A 24113-nucleotide genomic window follows, 5' to 3' on the forward strand; every position below is an offset into this window, starting at 1 on the left:
TGTTTTCATAAACGATGACGACAATGAGATGGTGGGAAAAAGTTCGTTTCCAAGAAATGAAATTCTAGGATTCTTAACCCTTCTTTTTTCAAACAGATGTTTATAAATTTTTGAGAACTAGAATTTTAGAATAATGGTTTACAAGTTCTTGGAGGGTTTTCACATTGAGCAGATTCAGACAACATAAGGGACTTTTTGACCAAAGGCAACAAGCTAGTTTTTCAAGTGTCATACATTTTAAACTCAGAACTTTACTTCTATAACCTCTACCTTTAGTTCAAAGTACAAGAACTACCAAAGACATTCTACAAAGCATTTCTAAGGCAAACTACAAGTCCATCATGATTTGTATTTTATGTTGTGAAGGAATATTACTTGTTTCTTCTCCAATTTGACAATAAACCCTTTTTCACAAACATAATATTAAATGGAATTGTGCAGAAAATAAATAAATCACAGACTAATAAAGTTCAGCTTTCAGTTGAATGTAAAAATATGACCGTACTGTCATTTTGACATAAGTGGTCTTGACCAACTTTCCAGTCAAATTTCCAATAAAGTGGTTTTAATTGGAAGGCAATTTTTTGGCAGCTGGTCAATCAAATACCAGAAATTTGCCTTACTTTTAAGTCCCTTATGTCGTCTGAACCTTTCCATTGGGCAGGTTCAAGCAACATAAGGGACTTCATTTGCAGTCAACTTCATTCTTTGAAAACGCATTTCGACGAAGGCAACATTTTGTTAGAAGTTGACTTGACTTAATAGTTAGTGAGATTTTTCTTTCCATTAAAGTTGCCTTAGTTGGTAGGTAATTTTTTGCAAGCTGACCATTCAGATACTAAAAACTTAACCTTAACCTTAACCTTAACCTTAACCTTAACCTTAACCTTCACCTTAACCTTAACCTTAACCTTAACCTTAACCTTAACCTTAACCTTAACCTTAACCTTAACCTTAACCTTAACCTTAACCTTAACCTTAACCTTAACCTTAACCTTAACCTTAACCTTAACCTTAACCTTAACCTTAACCTTAACCTTAACCTTAACCTTAACCTTAACCTTAACCTTAACCTTAACCTTAACCTTAACCTTAACCTTAACCTTAACCTTAACCTTAACCTTAACCTTAACCTTAACCTTAACCTTAACCTTAACCTTAACCTTAACCTTAACCTTAACCTTAACCTTAACCTTAACCTTAACCTTAACCTTAACCTTAACCTTAACCTTAACCTTAACCTTAACCTTAACCTTAACCCAATAACTTTGCCCATTGAAAACCATTTAATGGTACCGATATTAACACTACATCATTCACTCAGGCCATTGCTTTATGGTTAAAAGAAGATATTGAAGTAAGACAGACATTTTTTGTTTTTGTTTTGATAGCCAACATTTCTTATTTTTGTTTCAAAGTGTACATTATGGAACTGTCAAAATTGTGCATACTCATAAATTGCTTGACGCATTTATTTCAAGTTATATTTTGATATATTATTGAAGGTTGAAGCTTTAAAAAAATGGTCGGGGTTGAAACTCCTCAGAAAAATGTGTTTTAAAAAATAAAAATGATATGTCAAATATAAAGTATACACATAATATTATCTGCTGTAAGAAACTTAAAAAAATATGTTTTAAATAGTCTGAAAAAGCCACCTCTTGAAATGTTCCATGGCTATGTTAAATTGTATTAGAGAATAATACTGTATTTTCATTTATGAAATGGTTCTGAAATACCATGTATTGAGTTCTGAGGCGAAAAAAAATTAGCTATGCTCTTGAGGCATCTTCGGAACTTAGGTGATAGTTCCCACAAGATCAATTTCATTTTCTACACAACGTTCTTCTGTCAAAATTAAGCTTATGTTTTTATGAAGTAAGGAGAAAACCCGTAAAGAGTCTAAATTACTGCTTTGCTTATTTCGGAATGTTTATCTTTCCATTAAAATGAAAACGCTTCAACATAATTATAGTAAGAAACGTTTACCTACTGTTCATTTTGGCGCTTTTTGTATCTATGTATATTTAAAATGGTTGACCTAGGACTACTAAATCATCTACAATCAACTTTTCGTTAATAGACATTTATACTCAAAATCGTAGAAAATAATACGAAGCATGATATTACAAAAATTCAATACAAACATTGTCTAAGAAGAAAAGGAACAGACGAAATGTGTTTAGAATGGACAAAATCAATCAGTCCAGGTGAAAATAAACTTAAATAGCTTTGCCAAAAGGAGTGTTTTTAATATTTTTAAAAACTAGTAAAACAAAGTCAGCGAAATGATAGCCACGACTGTGGTTCATTTTCATGAAATCTATGTCCTTAATTATTTCAGGAGTTCTATTTGCTACGATCAATCTCATGCTAGATAGGAAGTAGATAGCTGGCAAAAAATATTTAAACAAGTTTCAGCTTTTCACAAAAAGCATACAAACATTAAGATTTCGAAGCCCAAAAATGTTTTGAAACAAAATTACCGGATTTTTACCAAAAACGATACAAATTTGAAATCAATTTTCTGGTTCCATAATAAATCCACACGTCAAATCAGCTGTTCAGTTAGAAACCCACATATGCCAAAAATTCTTGAATATCTTAGGTTTAATTTTTTGACATCCCAGCTGTTTTAGATCAGCTGTTCTTTTACACTAACAAAAAGGTTTACGATACTCTATCTCTCTAAGATTGAACGCAGCCATTATCTATTTTTCATAGTTCTTGTATTAATTGTGGAGCATTAAAATAGACCCTATCTTTGCCATGGATCTTATGAAAAATGAGGCAATGAGTTACATAATTCACCTCCAATTGTTATGATCATCTTTTCGAAAAATGACAAGATCAATGATTCCTCCTGCAACTATATCCTCGTAAGTGGACACGTAACGACTTTTTCCAATTCAGTTACTAAAAAAAAACATTAAATATCTTTTCTGTGCGCAATCTATTCACCGTCCAATCACATCGCCAGAACAAAGCCCGCACCAAACACAGATTCCTTAAAGATAACAGAGCTTTTAAATATTCATTTTAAGATTTCCCTATCCGCTTATATGACAATTCTCTTAGGTGAAAGTAGACATTACACTAAAGATACATTTTTTTTGAAAATCATGTACATTTTGATGGACTCCGTGGTTGCTGATAAGTTGTATTTACTAAGCTTTAAAGGCCTTTAGACTTTATTATGTGTGCAAAATTTGTCAACAATTAAGCTATGGAATCAACAAATAATTTCAAGTTGCAACGCACAGTAAATGTACCAACAACTCAATTTGTTCAACAGTCTTACTACCACAGCAAAAGGAACTTTACGAACTACGGCTGCAAATTTAAAAAAAAATTGTTGAAGTGTGTATTGATCCATTTTAAGTTAGGCAGTTTTTACTAGTCCAATGTCACAAACTGACAAAAGTGACATTTGTCTGTCTAAATAGCGACTTGCTCAAAGTGAAATCTAGTATTGCATAACCATTTTCTACTTTAAGGCACAAGTTATAGCTATCATTGGTTTTCATCATTGAAAACAAACATTACAATTTTTTTGACAGTTCGTTTATAAGTAGCTATCATTAGAAATTTATATCATTGAAAAGAATTTCTTGATTGAAATCCACCGACAAATTTTTACTGACAGAAATCTGTCATTGGAATTGTGTGAAATTGGAACACAAATCAGTGGAACGATTTGTTTCACTTTTGAACATAAAGTATCAGCTGTTCAGCAAAATGAATTTCCGTCAGGAAAATAGAAAAATAAATGCATAGGTAATTACACTATTTTTTCTTTTTATGGCTAAAACACAAACACGCATCAGCTTCGGCTTCGCCTGACGTTTACGAGTTCAGCCATAGGAATTCAATGCATGCTATCACAATGGAGCTTCGACCTCACGTTTAGTTTGACAATCGTAAGGAAAAGAACGTAATGTAACGTAATGTGACTCCAAACGGAAGCTCTAGTTCAATTATCTGAACATTTGCTTTGTCTGACAGCTCATCAGCTGTAAAAAAATGTCAACAAACAAAATATTTGCTCTTTGGAGGGATGAAATAATACAAATGTCATTCAAATCAACCTCGAAGCAGGCCTAACGTAACGCAGACGAAGCCGAAGCTGAAGCGTGTATGTGTTTCAGCCATTAGTGACTTATACACATATATAGTGTTAAAATCAAGAGAGTTGAAAAATAAAAGTTAAAAGTAGCGTTGGGTAAGTGAGATTTTTTTTATATATTAAAATGACGGTCATTTTCCCAACATAAATTCTCAGAACTCCATATAACTATTTTTATTTTAAGAAATAAAAATAGTTCTTTTGTAAATTTTTGTATACAGTTAAATTCCAAGCATATACCTTTACTGAAACTTCGTACAAGACGTACCTAACTAATTAAAATCTGGTTTTTCAATTGCAAAATGTTTAAATTGTACATGAAAACGTTCATATTGTAATTCAGTCACGAATTTTTAATCATTAAGTTTCAACCGTTACGCTACGTCGCTATTGTTAAGACATCAAAAAAGATGTAACAATTATTTTCACCACATTATGCCCATCTATATGCTCACTAAAACTGCCTTTCAACCAAAACTCAACACATTCACGAGACACATCCATTTTTTCATTCAGCACGTATATTTATTTCAAAATGGACACATTCAGTATTTGGCAAAACACATCAAAGTTTGCATCAGCTGTCATGCGTATATTATTTTCATCTTTCAAAGTTCGAAGCAAAACAACGACACTAAACAAAAACAAACAAAGAATTCCTAATTTTTTTTTCAAAATCATTTTGATTTTGCTAAAAATATAATAAAAACACTAACTCAAATCTAAGTAATTGATTTAAAATCAAAATAACATTCTGTAATTTATTAACCCGCCAGCATCACCATCAACTTCCACATACACAAAATGGCTTCAAACGATTCGGGAGTGGACACCAGTAATGACAGCAACGATGGTAACAACTTTATCCTACCGATCCCCTTGGTGATTCCAAACCTACACGACCTCAATTTGCTGGGCGATGCCGGTATCGAAGATGATCATCCGGCTCAGCCATTTGCCCAGCCACAACCCAAACCTTCAGACATGGGCGCTCTGATGCGTCCATCTAGTCTTCCTTCAGGCAGTCATTCGCTGAAGATGCGGTGTCGCATGAAACTAAGAAGTCGCCTGTGCAGCTATGCCAACATCCAAACAGAATCAAACGGTCGCCGTTTACGCCTCGCCGCGTCCACCTGTAACGTCGAGCTACTCACTCGAATGCTTGAAAAGGGAACCGACCCCAACTCCTCCGACGAACACAAACGCAGTCCCCTCCATTTGGCTGCCTGTCGCGGCTACGATGAGATCGTGTCACTGCTTTTGCGATTCGGTGCCAATCCTAACATAGTCGATTCCCTGGGCAACACACCCCTCCATCTGGCCGTGATCTCAGCCTCATCGAACAACTTTAATCTAGTAGTTAGAATACTGCTTCAAGGTGGGGCCAGTCTACATGTATTCGACCGCAGTGGCAAAACTCCTTTCGAGTTGGCCGAAAGCAAATGGCGGCTACTCAAGCTCCGCTATCAAAATCCAACACCAGAAAAAGAGAAAATTCTCGAGGATATGTGTCTTCTGATAAGCCTAATGTTGCGCTACCTGTACAGACAAAAACAAGATATTGACGATTTGGATGCGCTCGAGAATCGCCTGAAAAACCTTAGCACCGAGGATCAAGTGGCCGAGGCCGATGCGTTGCTCGCCAGCGTCGAGAAGATGTCACTCAAGTAGCAATTGTTGCTGTAGTAGATTAGATTTTAGTTTATAGTTTGCGTTAGCTCGAAACATACATAAATCCGCGATAGAAGACGAATAAAAAAATATGTATTTATGATTTAAACATGTAATTGACAAAACAAACAGAAACAAAATATGACGAAGATGAGGCACGTGACAGGATAGAGGACGAGAGAAATCGCCGCCGCACTTTGAATAAAATTTGAATCTTTATTAAAAAATCGCAATTGTTTTCGTTTTTCAATCATTCTTTTTTTTCGTGCAGTTCATTGTTTTTTTTTTTTGGATTTACAGTGATTGGTTTTGGGTTCGACTTGTCAAACTTTTGTTTGGTGGTCGATCATATGTCTTTTTTTTGACAATTAAAAGAGCGTAAATAAATTCTTGTTGATTTAAATTTAATAGCTGCGTGTTGTTTAAAATTCTTGCAAAAAAGTGAATCGGAATACGAAAATAATTTTTGTCAAAAAAGTAGGGTAAACCTGCCCAGTGCCCATTCCGGAGGATTATAAGTACCTAATTACAAAAGTTTCCTTTTTGTTTCAAAATTTCTAGTGAGTATATTTTATTCTTAAACATGTGATGAATATAAATAAGTTCGTATGAATTTTAAAGTATAAAAAGTGTTGTTCTGGAGTTTAAAGACTGGTTGGAACAATATTTTTAGCAGAGAGGGAAGATTGAAGCAAAAAGTGTTTGAGTAACTTGCATAGATTCATGTCTAAAGCTGCTCTGAAGCGCATAACGAACGGAAGGAAAAAGTTTGTCCGTGTTTCTAGGTTTCTTGTTAGAAACACGAACAAAGTGAGTACCTACATATAGTTAAAAATGCTACAATCAGTACAACAATTAGAAATGTATATACCTAATTACTTTGACTAATGATGTCGAGGAAGCAATACGTGGTTAATATTGACTGATATGTGGTAATTGAGGAAGATATATCGTATTTACGTTTTGCTTAAAGAACAAGAACCGATAAACGATCTTGTGATCCAATAGCTTGAGACCAAACTCTTAATCAACAAAATCATATGTCTCCCATGCTTTTCATTCCATACGAGAGGGGTTGATCATAGTGTTATGAAATTAAAGGTAAGATTGTCCCCTTTTTAGGAAATACATTAAATGGCTTCGGAGCTACATATCTGTAAAAATTGTAATTGATTGTATGTACAAGTGGCTTACTTTTATCACGCCTGCGTTAGAATACTGAGCGACGGTTCAAACGAAATGTGGGCGAAATTTCCTAAAGACTCGAATATACCTTTTTTTATTATTTTTAAGTTTTTAATTATAGGCAGTGGCGTCTTTAGGCATGGGCCCGTTGGGCCAGGACCCAGGGCCCCGCAATTCCCTGGAACTTTTAGGTGAATTTAATAAGCTCAGGAAAGGGATACACTTCCTTTTTATCAGCAAATATTTGTAACGAATTCACTGATATAATGGGAAAACAAGTCCTAATGAAAATTGTAGGTGAAATTAGATCGGCAAAATATTTTTCCCTAAGTGTTGACAGTACAGTTGACTTTTGTAATTCGGTATGGTAAAAATTGTGTTCCCATAACAAGCTTTTTAAAATTTATTCATATTCAAGAGCATTAATCTGAATATTTGGCTGACGCAATCTTGACATTTCTGGTAAATTATGATATTTCAATAGAGGATTGTATGTCGAGAAAATATTCTCGTTTGCAGGAAAGATTAAAGGAGAATTTGCGAATTTGCTACCTTTGTAGCTTGTGCAGCACATTCTCTTAACTTGGTAGGCCTTCATGCTAATGGTCGTGTACAGGAGGCAACAAGTTTCTTTTAAGTGGTTCACAAAATATACAACTTTTTTTCTGCTTCTACCCATCGCTGGAATAAATTGAATGAATGTTTAGGTTCACATAGAGTTTTTAAAAGCCTTTCTGAAACAAGATAGTCTGCACAAGCTGATGCAGTTAACGCGCTCCATCATGGTTATACATAATCAAATTACTGAAGCCTTGACATCTATCTGTAGAGACACAAAAACAAAACTGGAATTCCTCATTTTAACAGAAATTTGTAGAAAAAGAATTCATAAAACCAGCAAAAGCCTTCAAAAAGAAACAATAACGATTGACGTTGCTGCCAATTTGCTTTGTTCATAAATGATCTAAGGGAGAATTATAAATTTGCAGCGTGTGCCAAAATTCAGAATCCGGATGCTTATTATAGAGACTTGATGGTCTGCACCATCCCTCCAGTTAATTGGGAAAGAAAAGTTTAAAATATCAATTTTTTCCAATTATTGACACTATTACTTTGCAATTAAAAATACGATCCAATTGCAATCAACAAATTAATTGTGAAGTTGCAAAATTCTTGCGAACAGTTTTCAAAAAAAAATACCCTAGAGACGTTAATGCAGAAGAACTTGAGGTAGAATGTCTGTACCTCGTACAGTATTTAAAAGAATTCAATAAAGATCTTATTACAATATCAAAATTGTACAGTCTAATTAGGAACACCTTCCAAATGTAGAAACTGCCTGTAGTTTTTTTTTGTATCTTTGATGGTTTCAAACTAGAAGAGCGTTCATTTTCGAAATTCAATTCAACTGGATAAAATTAGCTTCTAAGAACAATGCTACAAGATAGACTAAACAGCTTGTCAATTTTATGACTTGAAAATGAACAACTGCAGGAAATTGAATTTGATGACTTAGTTCATGATTTTGCAACTGACAAAGTCAGAAAAGTATGCCTTTAATAATATTTTGCTGTAAAGAAATAAATTTATATACAATTTAAAAAAATATAATAACATTAGAAATCAACCAAAAAAAAAATTCAAATTATCAAAAATCAACTATAAGGTAAATTTTAAAAGAAATATAAAGAAGTATCTGTTTTGTTTTTTTCTTAGTTCCCCTGATTCTAGGCCTTCCTTGAGTAACAGTTGCTAATTGTATGTACCTTTGTTCTACTCAAAATGATTTAAAAGAATCACAAATCCTTTAAGACAGTCTCCAATTTTACTTAATGGTCGCACAGCAATTCTTGTTTATTTTTCTTAATGGGTAGAACATATTTTTGGAAAACTCCCTACTGACTATAAAAGCAAACATTTTAGAACAAAATATTTTCCCTCAAAAAAGTATCTATTAAAAAACCTACTTGTGTAATTTATGAGAATTTTTAAATTCAAGATTATTGGTAGGTTTTCTGAAACTACATTATTCAAAAATATTTATAATATGTTAAAAAAAGTTAACCTAAATGTATTTCAAAGATTCAATATCGCTACATTCATATTTTGTTTTTAATATTGAACATTGAAATTGATTTCGGCACGTTCTCACGTTCGTTTAAGTATTTCAAAGTTAGGCGTAAATGTACTTTTGTATTTATGTATATCGTACAGTGGACCTCGAAACTACAATTTTTAGTTTTAAGTTCAGCTATCGAGAATAATTTGAATTGTGTTTTCCCTATTACATTTATATCAAAGGCAATGTTCAAAATGGGACAGCAATGGAAGTAATTTTCTAAAATACTGGGTACAGTAAGACCAGGAAAAGAGCCAAGGGCGGATCCAGACTTTTAATCAGGAGGAGGGGGTCACACGCTTACCATATAGACGATTTTTTACTCACTGCTTAAAAATGTTTTTAATGCTCTGTAAAGGAGGATAACAAAATTTAAGACCTTAAAGTTGTCAACAAAACTTAAAAATTTTAGAGAGAAAAATGTTTGGTTCTTCAATTTATAGAAATATTTGCATTTAAGTACGTAATTTAACTAAAAAATTAAATTAAAAGTACTCACAAATTACACGTTTCAGAACCTCTTTTCACTTCAAATCTCGAGAGATTCAAAGCTTTAATATCAATAGATATGAAACGTTTATAATATTTTTCAATTAACAATTAGTTTAACAGAAGTGTCCCTTTTGCTGTTTTTGGGACATTTATATTATTGAAATTCGTGTTTAAATCTCAGTTCTAGAGCATACAAAGCAAATTCACTTCAAAAGTAGATTTATTTAATTTTTTAAGATCTATTACGATCAGAAAATCAATTTTGAAATAAATAAAATGAACTTGCTATTCTTTTTTAAAAAGTCTGTTTAAAAATATTTCCTACCCTTTAACATTTAAAAATGTACCCGCAAAATAAGTTTTTCTCAAAAATTTATATGCCATTTCATTTCTCAAAAAAATTAGATTAGATTTAGATTTTTTTCGTAAATTATTTACATTCTAAATTTTGCCTAAAAAATATTGTACATTTAACATTTAAATTTCATCAAATAATGTTGATCCCTTTCTTTAAAAATCTTTTTAAAAATTAATGAAAAATACATTTTTGATCATAAAAAATCATCATCGATTTGTTCATTTGATCATCAAAAAGAGCTTGCACAGAAAGAGAAGGTTATTGAAATCGGTCCATTAGTTCTTGAGAAAACCTAAAAACAAAATAATGGTTTTTGAGGGGTACCCTTCTGGAGCAATACGAAAATATGTTTTTCTTGTAGAAAGAAGCCAAATTAAGAACACAACATTTAGAGAAAATTTTAGAAAAATCACATGTTTTAACCAAGAAACTGAATTATTTTCGTATTAATAAAATGAAAAAACGCCATACGCTAATCGGCTGAAAACCTTAATTTCAATCAACACAATTGTTTGGACTGTAGGAGCCAGGAAAGACAGACAGACAAACGGAATCGGGGTACACACTTTTTTCGACTTCTCTACTGTCGTAATGTCTTATTTGATTAAAAGCTCTACTTCGAAATTGTTAACCTACTAATGCAAACAAATGTAATAATAAAATTGAAGACTAGTTTAAGGAATTTAAAGGAAACTTAAAATAAAATTACTGATCTCTTATTCAAGGTTTCTTCTTAAGAACCTAAATATTTGCTCTTTTTCTTAAAAACTATTTTTATGAAAATAATTTGAAGCATGACTTAATTTTTTTCAAATTCTAAATTGAGTGAAAACAAATATTTTAGTTGTTTTTGACAACAAACCACTTTTACTTATAAAACTTAACTTTGTGGCTCATATGACCCCTCCTGGACTTATTTGAAATCGATATCTCTTCTGGTTCTTGAGCTATGGACGACGAAAAAAACGTCGCGAACGTACGGACGTACGAACGTACGTACACACGCACGCACAGACATATTTCTAAAAATATTTTATTTCGACTCTAGGGACCTTGAAACGTCGAGAAATGTCAAAATGTTCAATTTGACAAATCGGACCCATTACAATAACTTCCTATTTAAAGTTAATAATTTAAACCATTACTAAAGATACAGACATTTTAGTTGTTTTTGACAGCAAAGAACTTTTTGGTGAATGTTGTTAAATTAATAACAAATATTTACTTGTACAAGTTAACTGTGTAAGCTTTATGAATCTTATGAACCCCTGAATCGCCCGTTGGTCAAAATTTGATGGATTTTGTGCTAAGTTTTAAAATAGGGCTTAAGTTCCGATTCATATTATGTGCTTGGTCCAGTGCTTAGTTAAAAATGGTTCTTTTGGCAACAAAGTTTTAAGAAGTAAAATACAAATTTTGTTTTCAAATAAAAAATATAAATAATTCAAAATATATTGTGGTCATATCCATTAACTCAATACGATTAGTTTTGAATTGAAGGGAATTCCTACAAAAATTCAACAAAATTTTTTCTCAGGGGGGGTCATGACCCCTACGACCTACGACGAATGCAAATAGGCCCTTATATTTACAAAAAAAAAAATATTCATAAGAAAGAAGCATTTAGTTAATACCCGTGTTTTGTTGGAAAATCTATCTATAGTATGAATAACACCGATAAAAGGTAGAGTAGAATCTTACTACGGATGTATTTTTACATTTCAACGAGTCTCGAATGGATCTTATGTGATTTCGTTCTCAAATGTTGGTACGATTGATATTGCATTTGTATCTCGATGGCTGTGTTCGTTGAGTAGTTGTGCATTTGGAATTATGTATGTTTTTTCCATTGGGAAAACAAATTAATGTGTTACTGTTGATATTATTTAGTTTTGTTAATAAAAATGGACTAACTGGGCTTATTTTGCAAAAGAAAACAATAGAAAAGATAATTAAGTTATGCTATGTTTCCACCAAAGGATTATCTCTGTTTAGATTAAATAAATCTTTTTGGTGTTTCCACCGCACAAGAAGATTTAAAAAAGATTAAGTTTGGCAGCACTTTTTTAAATGCAAATAATGTTTCGATGTATGTGTGAAGTGCAAGTGAGATAGTTTGATTCGTGTTAAACAATGAAGAACTGATTAGTTCAGCACCATATAAGAATATGCTGTCCAATTTTTTTTGTAATTTGATTAAAACAAAATTATATTTTTTGTACCAAACATGCAAATAAAAAGACCATAATGCATTATCTGTTAAACCAACTCCTCCACTCGGGTTTTTCTTCACAAATTTTGAATCGAGTCAAATCAAGCTCATTTCAACTCGATTCAGGTATATAAAGAACTGAGGCGGTTTTCAAGCTCGCTTCAACACAACGTGTTAATGTAGTAGTCTACGAACAAACCCCCTCCTTGAAGCAATTGTTAAATTAACTTTTTTGTATAGAATCTCAATTTCAAAATGTTTTCTTACCATTCCTTCTTGAAAATTATCCATTTTATTAGTTTTAGTTAGTTTTGTTAGAAGTTAATTTTAACATCTGATTTTCACAAAACTTTCTTCTATTTTTGAGTTTTGTTTGTATTATTGTTCTGACAGATCTTCTTTTAGTACCAATCTTTAAATACACAAATCTGGCTACTGCAGATCGTTTTATTGGCAATTTCTCACTGTACTTTATATGGAATACCAAAAAAACGCACTTAATACAAGATACAGAATATTCTCTTCTCTGCCACTGTAGCAGATTAGATTAATTCTTTTTTATTATTGATTGACAATAATAATTATAAATTGACAATTCGTCGCTGTCTGCGAATAGAAATAAAGATCATGTGAAAGAAAAGTCACAATATGCGAACATCCACAGTTCGCAGTTCGTAGCTCAAGTGCAAGATGCTTTAGGGAGATTTTTCTTGACTAACTTTCCAGTCAAGTTTCCAATAAAGTTGCCTTAATTGGATGGCAATTTTTTGGCAGCCAATCAGATGCTAGAAACTTGCCTTACTTTCAAGTCCCTTATGTCGCCTGAACCTGCCCATTTTAAACTCCCAACTTTACTTCACTAACCTCCACCTTCAGTCGATCGTGCAAAAATTACCAATACATTATTATCTTCAAAACACTCATTAAGCAAGCTACAAGTCTATCACGTCTTAAATTGTGTATTTTAAAGAAATATTACTTATTCCCTTTCTAATTTGACGAGAGGTAACCTTTTACACAAAACATTAAATTCAAAAAAGAAAAAAAAAATACATTACAAAGTTATGTATATTTAAAGCTCCACCTTCACTTGAATGAAAAAATATGCACAGCTGCCATTTTGACATAAGAGAACTTGATTTGATAGTCAGGTAGATTTTTCTTGACTAATTTTCCAGTCAACTTTTCAATAAAGTTATCTTAATTGTTAGGCACTTTTTTGGCAGCTTATCAAATACTAGAAACTTGCCTTAACTTCAAGTCCCTTGTGTCGCCTGATCCTGCTATTTGCCTTACTTATTCTGATTGGCTAAATCTAACTACGAAAGTAGTTGAAATTTCCCCTCCGACGTAGTGTAAAAAAATCGGCTACAAAGTTAGTGGAGAATGATTTTGACGTTTCACAATCAGCTGCTCGGTAAAGACACACGAATTCAAAATGAAATAAATCGTTCAGTATTTAAATACAAATATAAATCATTCAAATTGTATCTTAAATTTGATTTTATTGAATTTAAAAATACAAAAGATAAGTCAAAGTTATCAAATCAAAAACGATTCTATTATATAAAAGCGAAACCATTTTTAAGTTTGTTTCGCTCGACCTCAGAAAGTAGTCAACCGATTTATTTGAAATATATTTTATTATTTTCTATATTGTTATGAGAGTGTTTATAGCTTTAATTTTTTTCATTAATTATTTGTCAAACTTAAATATTATTAATTTTACATTTGTTGTCCATTTTTGTTCATTAGTTGACTTATGCAACCACTCATATCTTAAAACCTATACAATAATCGACAAAGATTAGCATTGCTTCATAAAGTCAATATTGTTGCTCAAATCACTTCTAAGTTAAACATACAACCTGAGAAATAAATTAAAAATAATTATAAAATTATAAACTTTTTGAATTTATTTTATCCTAGAAATTTGATTCCATCACAATCGCGAGGTCGCTGCTTTGTTTAATTCCATTATCATTCCAACATTTTTAATTTTCTTTTCTTCCCATGCCCTTTCTCTCTTAATATGTGTTCTATTTAATAGTTACGTTTTTTCTCTTACCTACCCACCTACATATTTAATTTTTCTGTATTGTATAGTTCATCAAGTAACCTACAGTGTGGGCTCTTTTTTTTAAGTTACTATGGACATTTAATTAACTACAGTGCCGTGCACATGAAATGCCGATTTATCTAAAGAAAAATTTGATCGTTTTTATTTTTCTGGTTCGAGGAAGTGAATAGATTATAATTCTTCCAATTTAAAAAGTTCTATTATAATAGCTTGAATTACCATATTCCAAAAAGCGGAATTTATCATTTGGGATAAATGTGCAATGAGTAATCAAGCTCATATTGAGGCTGTGAATATAGTCCTTAAAGATTTAAGATCATCGTCAAGACTTATGGGTGGGGTCACAATGGTTTTTTCTGGTTATTTAAGACAGATAATGCCAGTGATTCCCAAGGGTACTCGAGCCGATATTATCAAAGCTTGCGTTAAGTTGTCTTCTATTTAGCGATATGTACAAAAACTTCAACATAAAATCAATATGAGAGTAGAGCTTACTAACAACACTGATACTTCTGAGTTCGCGTCTCTACTTCTAAGAATTGGTGATGGAAAACATACTTTCATGGGTCCAAATACAATTGAATTAAACGAAAGCTTCGGAGAAATTGTATATTGTATAGCACAGAACAACTTATTCAGTGTGTGTATTTATTAAAATAATTGGTGTTCGGAACAAACAGTTCGACTGTTAACAGTCAAACATTTCATCTTCTTAAATCCCTTAGCAAGGAAATAAAAACAGCTACAATTTATCTTCTATGAAGACTTGTAGCAACCATATAATTCGCAGTAGCTCTATGTAGCTCATATTATATGGAATTTCGATTTATTCGAGAAAATATGCGTCAAGACAAAGTGCAATGGTCATCTTCTGATGAGCCCAACCATTGCACCGGGGCGAAACGCATATTTGAACACTATGCTGGTTCATTTTTATTTTTATTTTCATTTAATGATTTTAAAAATAAAAATATTATTTTCATGATTTTAAATCATATTTATTACTGTGTATGGAGACCTGAACGCGTTAGAATCAAGACCATTTTCTTGGTTTTGCGAAAGAGCTATCGTGTCACCAAAAAACTGTTCAGTGGATGAAATAAACAGATACGTGCTTCAGAATCTTAAAACGGAGTCGCATCAATACAATGCAATTGACACTGTGGTTGATGATATTGATAGTGCGCACTACCCTCATGAGTTTTTAAATTCACTCAATCCAGCAGGCCTGCCACCATATCAACTTAATTTAAAATTGATACACCAATTATTCTTATAAGAAATCTCAATCCTCCGAATATGTACAATGGCACACGACTCCAAATCAAAAAGCTATTAAAAAATATAATACAAGTCCAAATTATTGCCGGACCCCCGCAGTAGTAGAATATGCCCTGATTCCCGAGACACCAATGATACCAATATGTATCCCTTTTCAATTTAAACGTGTACAATTTCCCATTAAACTATGCTTTTCTATGACAATTAACAAGGCTCAGGGTCAATCGTTTAAATTTATTGGAGTCGACCTTAGGGAAAATGTCTACTCTCAAGGTCAGCTTTATGTTGCTCTTTCCAGGTAAAGCAACCAATACATACTTTTTCCTCGCAGTAATATAACTGCAAATATTGTATATCCGGAGGCTTTAAAATAAAAAAAAATATTTATAATATGCACAAACATGAACAAACTCTTTTTTTTCAAGTGTGAAATCTACTTAGATATAACCTAAAATTAATATTATTGTAGAAAATATGCTAAGTCCCATTGAGAAATTGTTTCATATGCTAATACTAATATTCAAAAAATGTTCGTGGTTACAATTTGCGAAGCAACGCGATCACGGGTCGGCTAGTTATATATATTTGCATTGGTCAATAATGTGACAGCTTTGTAGTGTAGTGTTCCATTCACAAAGCTAGTTGAATTTGAAATACGTAGTCACGAGCTTTATGAATGCGCCCATTGTTGTTTAACTTTTGTAATGTCATTTTTCAAATTTTCCATGGGTAAATTCAGAATTCTTTCGAAAAATCCAGATCTGCGGATTTGATCTTAAATCAAAAAAAAAAAATAAATCAATTTATTTTTCCCCGTGGAATGTAAAAATAAGTTAAATTTCTGTTTTGATAGATCTAGATCATAGATAAAATTGATTTATTTTACCTATGGAAAACCAGCAGTTGGTCTAACAAATAAGACCAAGTCTTCATTATCACACTATTCAGCGATTATTTATTTGACTGTACATTTTAAAGAATCGATCCACTGTTATGTTAGTCGTTCTTTATTTTTAAGAGCATGCGGTGTGCAGTTGATAAGTTAAGTTCACATTAAAATGTGTGCGAACATAATCAATATTAGTGCACATTGAACCTACGTAATTTTAGTATTTCCTTCATACAGGTAAAAAGTAGGTACGTAAGGCAAAATTACATATACTGCTATCACTTATCCGTTGAGATAAGCCAAACAGAACTTTTGTTTCTATAGCCAAACTGGAATCGCAAGTAAAATTAAATTTATTTTTAAGATGATAAGATTTTTGAACCGTCTTTAGTAATTGTATGTACTTACATACATAGTACGTAAATTGATCTTGAAAATATTCTATTGACTAGATTGTGTTTATAATTTGAAAGTAGCTTCCGATATTATTTTTGGAATACGAGCGTGATGTTGAACTACAATGACTAAGAGTGAGACTGAGAGTTCGTAGAATTGTAGATGCATTTTCGATTTTATTTCAGAAAGAAATTGTTTTCCTGAGACAAAATAAATTTGAAATTTAATAAGTGCTAGTGCTCAATCAGTGTTGTTCGATTATCGACATAGGTAGGTCAAAGAGCCAACATAATTTGTACGAAACTAAAGTTTTAAATCTAAAAAAAAAAAAAGTTGCATTACGAAATATTTATTTGCATGGAAAACATTTTAGTATCGCGATGTCTGAAAAGAATATACAGTGGTGGTTACATAAATAGCACACATTATTGTTAATTTTGATCTTTTACGAGTATTAAATTCAAGTGAAAGGAACATTTAAGGTTTATATACATAAAGTTTTTATTGCTTAAATATCCTTTTTGGATTGTTGTTTTAGGTAGTAACGGTATTTTAAAATTAAGCACTTGATATAATTTGACTAGCTGATCGATAAAGTTTCTTTTTTAAGATCTCTTGAAATCTCCAGTCCTATGGTTAAGGTGGGTTCATCCATGTCCGTAATTTCAAAAAATTGTTTGATGCTGTTTGAAATGTACAAAATCGGATTGGCTATTTGTTGCCACAATTAAGTCATCAACATATGCAGTAATTAAAGTGAAAATACCGTTTTGTTTTTTGAAATAAATGCACTGGTCATATTTTGAATTTATATAGCCGATTTCTTGAAGTTTGATATCAAGTTTCCTGTTCCATTGATGGCCAGATTGTTTTAATCCATAAATTGACTTTTGAAGCTTACAAACCTTTGATTTGTCATTCACAAAACCTGCACAACCTACCACTAACCACATTGATACATCTATGTGGTAAAGATCTAGGTCATGTTCCGTAGCAAAAGCATAGAGCATACAGATAGAGATTATCTCAGCAACTGGAGCAAATGTACCAAAATAATCAACACCATACAGTTGAGAATAGCCTTTAGCTACTAACCTAGCTTTCCTTCTTTCGATGGTTCCACCCGACTTTCACTATGTCTTTAATACCCATCGGCATCCAATCACGTTTTTATCCTTGGGACGATCTACAATCTTCCAGATTACATTTTTATGTAAAAAATCTATTTCGATTTTCATGGCTTCTTTCCATTCGTCAATATTTGAAGAATTTTCAACTTCTTTTAGGGTTTTAGGATCATTGTCTTTTGATTGGTTTGACAAATATGATTTCTCTTTATAGTTGGGAATAGGAACGTTGCGTTTGGGTCTGGGGTTTGATGTATAGTGGGCTTAAGTTCTTTCCCCCTTTCCACTCTTGCTCACAAGACTTGCGTTGTCGGCTTCAAAATAAACTTTCACAATATTCATGGTGGCTTTGTTGATGGAAATTATATTTTTTTTAAGGTCTGGAACAAGAAGTGTATTAAAGAGCAAACAGAAAAGAGTTTTGCTATTAACTTTGCTGACTATATAAATAGTACCAATACCTATGATCTTTATTTGTTTATCATTTGCAAGTTTAACATGCCCAACGTGACGTTTTGATAAAAATGAAAAAATGTTTCGCTGTGGCATATGTGAGAAGTAGCTCCACTATCTGATACCACGAGTGCTCTTGTGGGAGAAAGCTCTAAGGACTCCTGCATCATAAAACCAGTTTCGGAATACGAGTCATTAACTTTTCTTATTACTTCATCATTAGATGGGCGATTATTACAATTGTAGTTGCAATACCTTGAGCATAATGAACTTGTACCGGATGTTTGTTGTGTTGATTGACCAAATTTCTTGGGTTTGTTGGAATTTACCTCTTACTTTCAGTGCATTATCATTTAATAATTTTGGCTTTGAATTACCAACTTCCATCAACTTTATACGGACTGTTTCTAATGAAGGGAATTCTTTATGCGCTGCAAATGCTGCTTGAACATCTTTATAACTTTAGTCAAGGCTATCAAGAAGTAGGACCACGAGAAGATCATCATCGAGCTTTGCTCCTAGTTCCGTCAAACGATTATACCACAGAATTCCCGCTGATATTCGTCCATAGTTTGAGTTCTTTCCATACGAATGTTAAATAATTTTTTGAATTCTTCAGCCTTTTGCCGTACACTTTTCCTATCATAGCTTGAAGCCAAGAAATCCTAGATCTCTTTAGATGTTTGAAAGTTCTTGACAAGAGCTACTACGTGTGCTTCCATGACGAGTAATAGTTCACTTCTTGCATCCAAATCCTTGTCATTCCATTTTTCCTGCTCATCCCTGTATTTTGAGAAGACGAAGCTTGTGCAATACTCCTTGTATACTTAAAGGTACCTAAGTGTTGCATTAAATATTTCATTTTAACAATTAGGAACCATAAATTTCTTAGTTTCAGTTATTTCTGTAAGAAAAATAGAGATAAGAACCATAGTTAGTAAACTTTTGTCATTATAGCTTTTAAATTAACACATGTACTATAAAATTAAATTCACCTTTTGATTTCTTCATTTTACTTAATATTTAGTTGGAAAACCCGTGCTGTCAATCACGGCTTGACATCTTCTTGGCAGACTTTCCACCAATTTTCTGCACCGTGCTATTGGTCTTGAATACCAAGCAATTTTAATATTTTCCCACAATTCCTCAAAACTTTTGGGATTTTGACCTTTCAATTGTCAAAGGCATATTGTCATCAGCGTAGGGAATCACATGATCAATATGAATATGTTGATCCATTTTTGAGCTTATTTTGACAATTGGACCAACGTCGCGCCGGCCGTGCCCACACCATAACATTTCCTCCTCCGTGTTGAATTGTTTTGAGAGTGTACTTTGGGTTGTACATATATTGTTGGTTAGGTGGACGCCAACCATATTTTTTTTTTCCATCTGATCCGAATCTTTAGAACTTTGATTCATCACTTCAGAGCACGTTTTTCCAAAAATTAAGAGGCTTTCTGGGGTTCCTTAGCAAACTGAATTCTGCACTTTATATTTTTTTTTAGACGAATGGTTTTTTCTTTGATATGCAGCCTCTTAATTGAATTTCATTCAACCGTCGCCGCCTGATTGTTCGAAAAAACACAGAAATACCGTTATGTAACTCAACATCAGATTTTATTTGGTTTGAAGTCTTGAATGGGTCTGCGGTCGAAGATATTTGTAATGAATGATCTTCTGTTAATGTGGTTTTTCTTGCACTTGCGGCTCTCGAAACGTTTTGTGAAGTTCCAAAAGTCTCAAGGTGGTGAATTGCGTTGTAAACAAGCTTTCTTGAACAATTTAATAGCTCCGACATTTCCGGAACCGTCCTTCCTTGAGCATTCATCCCATTTATTATCTGCCTTTTATCCTCTGTGCAATGTGGCCTCGGGGTTTCATTAGTTCAAAGCAAAGAGAAACCCCGTTATTTTATAAGAAGATTTAAGTTTTGTATGAAATTCATCATATACAAGGTAAAGTGTGCTATTTACGTGTCCACCACGGTACATATTATTTAAAATTTACTTTCGAAAGATTGATTAAAAAAATATTGAAAAATGTTTAAATTAAAAAAAAAAATTCTCTCATTTTCTATTCCAGGTTTTAAAGACTGTTAACTGTTAATTTTCTCGAAATTTACATTAAAAATGGATGAATATCAGTACTGCCCTAAAATAAACAATAACGATTGTTTAAAAGTAAGTCTTTTTTATGCATATGTACATATAGTAGAGAATTGAATACAAATTTAAGTGTTATTTTTGTTTGGAATTATTTCCAGAATCAGCCTTTACTAACTGTTATTTCAAGATGGTTCCAGGAGAACCATGATATCGAAATACAAATCAATTTAGCAAATTTGATATACTCAAGTTTTCTTGGTCTTATTGCTTGGTTTTTATTAAAAATCCTATTTAGAATTGTCAAATCCATGGTAAAACCTGCTATTATCATAGGAGGATTATTGGTAATTTATATTTTGAATATATAGAGAAAATTAAAACTAATACTTACATTTCTTCTTACCTAGATTATTATTTACACGAAACAAGTTTCCTATAATGAAGACGCTTTTGATTTTGTATTTAACGTTATAGCAAATACAATTGCCATATTTGTAAGTACATATGTATAAAATAGTGGGCCCACGTTTTGAATTAAAATTATGATAAAATTTTTTTAAAGTGTTAGAATGCTTAGAAAAAATACTAACAACAATCTCGGAGTAACTTTTCGATGCTTATAGTAGGTTAGGTTAGGCTATCCAAGATGGAAACGGACACACTTAGGCCAGTTTAATGGCCCATTGTGATAGCACATGAATCTTGAGGCTTCCTCCTAAGCTCAATGGAACCAGTTTGAGTCCCTTACGAAACGTGAGAGGCTGATTACACTGATATGATTTATATCGTTTAGATCGTTAAAGAATTCTCCTAGGTAATTGAAGAAGTCGCATGACAGTGCATCGCCTTGTCTTACACCTTCTTTGACATCAAATGCATCGGTGAGATCTTTTCCGACCTTGATAGAGCAGCGTGCATTCTCCATCGTCATTCTGCACAAACGGATAAGTTTGACAGGGATGCCAAAACTAGACATTGCTCGGTAGAGCTCTTCCCTATAGATGCTGTCGTACGCGGCTTTAAAATCGATAAAGAGATGGTGGGTACCGATTTGAAGTTCATGGGTTTTTTCCAAGATCTGCCCTATTGCGAATATTTGGTTGATAGTGGACTTTCGTGGTCTGAAGCCACACTGATAAGGATCAATCAGGTTGTTGACGAATGGCTTCAGACGTTCACATAATACGGCAGAGAGGATCTTATACGCAATGTTAAGGAGACTGATGCCTCTGTAGTTGGCGCAACTTAGAGGATCCCCTTCTTTATGTATCGGGCATGCTGAGATTCCACTCATCGGGCATGCTTTCTTCCGACCATATTTTGCAGATGAGTTGGTGCATGCTCCCTACCAAGTCATCGCCTGCTGCTTTAAAAGGCGGAATGAGTGACTTAATTTCAGTCGTTCAGAGTACACACCTCCACCAAACCCTTTTTTTTGTTTTTGACCCATCTGTGTAAAAATGGATTGACTCATCCTCCAAGAATGTCCTATCCTCCCAAAAAGATCTGGGAGGCATAGAATTCTGGAGATTTCTGTCGAATTCCAGTTGGGGGATTATGTAGTCTGTGTGCTTTGGAATTGATTCTAAATACCTAAGAATTACGGAGTGGCCAATGTTGTTATTAGTCCACTGCGACGACGCTTTGAGGCGAATAGCAGAGCTTGCAGCTATTTGTTTGCTAAATATGTCAAGAGGTGTTAGGTAGAGTAAGGTTTCCAGTGCCGCAGATGGGGTCGTGCGAAGCGATTCGCTTATACATAGGCAAGCTGAGCGTTGGGCTTTATTTAGCTTATCCCTTTCTCTAAAGCAGTACACCATACTGCCACACCGTACGTTAAAATCGGTCTGATTTCCGATGTGTATAGCCAATGCGTGATTCTGGGTTGTAAGCCCCATTTATTACCAATAGCTTTTTTGCAAGCTTTTTTGACTCTTTCCTGTACATTGTGTTTATTTAGTTTTTTTTTATCTAAGACAAGACCCAGATATTTAGCCTCGTCTGAGAATTTTAATTGGATTTCTTTAATATAGGGAGAGTTGTCAAATGGAATTTGTATCTCCTCGAAAATAAGACCAAATCGGTTTTGTGTGGGCTAACACCCAGTCCACACCGATCAGCCCAAAGTAAGTAGGGTGTTAAGATGCTTTCCTGAAACTGTTAGCAACGTCGCATATGCTATCACTCTGATGCCCTCCGCATCCAGACTAGTTAGGATTTCATTCACCACTAGGTTCCAGAGGAGAGGGGATAGAACACCACCTTGCGGTGGCAGACGAATCGTCTACCAGAAGAGTTGCCCGGTTTTCAGTTAATTATTCTGCTAGTAAGCAATAAATGAATTAACTCCCAAAGCGAACTCTCTACATTTAGAGATATTAGTCCAGATGTGATTGCAGATGTGTCCACGTTGTTAAAGGCACCTTCGATGTCAAGGAAAGCAACCATAGTGAACTCTTTATGATGGAAGGAATATTCGATGGTGCGTACTAAAGTATGTAACGCTGTTTCCACCGATTTACCTTTACATTATGCGTGTTGAGACGAAGACAGAAGCCTTGTATCAATACTTGCCCTTAAATGGATATCAATCAATCTTTCCAAGGTCTTAAGAAGGAATGATGATAGACTATAGGTCGTATAGTAACTAAGAACTAATTACCAACTGCGCAATCAAAGTTCAGTATTTAACTTGCTCTACAGCAACTTTAAACCATCGATGAATAAAACAAGATTTAAAGGCGTTTTAAATGTGCAAATTCCCTTGATCTTTATTGAAAAACCGAAATTAGGGTTGAATTTAACTTCAAAACTTAAAAATTGTAGTGTAATTACTTAGGTCACATTTTTTAAATTATTGTATTTATTGTGAATGTTTAATCTTATATTTATGTTTTTTTCATTTCAGTCGAAAATTTTCGAAACAGTGCTTAAAGTGGTGTTTGGCGTAGTCGTTTAAAACAACTTTTAAATCATTTTGAAAATATTCTATTTTGTCAATAAATTTATTGTTTTTTTTTAGGTTACAAAACCAACAAAAAATTATATTAAACACATAGTTATAAGATTTTTTATATATTCATTTTGTATAAAAAAAATAGGTTTTCATCAAATATACAATAAGATGATGGAAAACTTGGAAAAATGTGTTTCTCTATAACTTCAAAACTTTTTACTTTAGTTCGACCAAGAGCCAAAAATAGATAACCATAATGGATTCAAGTAACTTAAGCAAATGTCAAACGAAATGCGTTTCAAATTTGACATTTGCTTAAGCTCGAGCCATTTAAATGGATCCTGCTAAAGTTAGCGAAATTGAACGAAACTGAGCAGAACGTCTATTATGGTTAGTGACATATAAGGCTGCGTATTGGTTCGTTGCCTTAAGCTGGCTTAAGCTCGGTTAAGTCTATTATAGTTCAGGCTTTAGTGCGTTGGACTTTGACACCGTATGGTTAGAAGGTCTTTACCTAAAACTGAGTAGACTTGGCATAAGCAAACCATTGTTGTATACACTTTATGATATGCTTAACGGTGGAAAGTTTGTTGTCGAAAGTGACAATGTAAATTCTACCACAACATTCTTAATTAACAATGGTCCTCCAACAGGGAGCGG

At 33.1% G+C, this 24113-nt stretch overlaps 3 protein-coding genes across 5 annotated transcripts; 2 read left to right on the top strand and 1 right to left on the bottom strand.

The window, feature by feature from the left end:
* Nucleotides 1-797: 797 nt before the first annotated feature.
* LOC129945194 (uncharacterized) lies at nucleotides 798-1286 on the bottom strand. Its single transcript, XM_056054851.1, has one exon. It carries the CDS (start codon nucleotides 1284-1286, stop codon nucleotides 798-800), a length of 489 nt encoding a protein of 162 aa, XP_055910826.1.
* Nucleotides 1287-4711: 3425 nt separating this feature from the next.
* Nucleotides 4712-6030, top strand: LOC129947425 (ankyrin repeat domain-containing protein 54). Its single transcript, XM_056057965.1, has one exon. It carries the CDS (start codon nucleotides 4931-4933, stop codon nucleotides 5795-5797), a length of 867 nt encoding a protein of 288 aa, XP_055913940.1. The 5' UTR covers nucleotides 4712-4930; the 3' UTR covers nucleotides 5798-6030.
* Nucleotides 6031-6181: 151 nt separating this feature from the next.
* On the top strand, nucleotides 6182-23564 carry LOC129947426 (uncharacterized). 3 transcript variants are annotated; one of them, XM_056057967.1, is made up of 5 exons: nucleotides 6182-6357; nucleotides 20475-20572; nucleotides 20656-20841; nucleotides 20905-20991; nucleotides 23406-23564. In XM_056057967.1, the coding sequence occupies exons 2-5, from the start codon at nucleotides 20522-20524 to the stop codon at nucleotides 23454-23456; spliced, it is 375 nt and encodes a 124-aa protein (XP_055913942.1). In that variant the 5' UTR covers nucleotides 6182-6357; nucleotides 20475-20521; the 3' UTR covers nucleotides 23457-23564. The 3 variants fall into 3 exon arrangements, with proteins under 3 accessions (XP_055913942.1, XP_055913941.1, XP_055913943.1); XM_056057966.1 differs by lacking the exon at nucleotides 6182-6357 and adding an exon at nucleotides 16995-17079; XM_056057968.1 differs by lacking the exon at nucleotides 6182-6357 and adding an exon at nucleotides 17168-17291.
* The last annotated feature ends 549 nt before the right edge of the window (nucleotides 23565-24113 follow it).

Source organism: Eupeodes corollae, chromosome 2 (genome assembly GCF_945859685.1).
Source record: "Eupeodes corollae chromosome 2, idEupCoro1.1, whole genome shotgun sequence".
NCBI classification, from domain to species: Eukaryota; Metazoa; Arthropoda; class Insecta; order Diptera; family Syrphidae; genus Eupeodes; species Eupeodes corollae.

Bases quoted from the DNA above. Each gene is read 5' to 3' on its own strand.
- LOC129945194 (XM_056054851.1), bottom strand. From the start codon at position 1,286: ATGGTTTTCAATGGGCAAAGTTATTGGGTTAAGGTTAAGGTTAAGGTT.
- LOC129947425 (XM_056057965.1), top strand. From the start codon at position 4,931: ATGGCTTCAAACGATTCGGGAGTGGACACCAGTAATGACAGCAACGAT.
- LOC129947426 (XM_056057967.1), top strand. From the start codon at position 20,522: ATGGATGAATATCAGTACTGCCCTAAAATAAACAATAACGATTGTTTA. The intron at 20,573-20,655 runs GTAAGTCTTTTT...AATTATTTCCAG, and splicing joins ACAATAACGATTGTTTAAAA to AATCAGCCTTTACTAACTGT. The intron at 20,842-20,904 runs GTAATTTATATT...CTTCTTACCTAG, and splicing joins TTATCATAGGAGGATTATTG to ATTATTATTTACACGAAACA.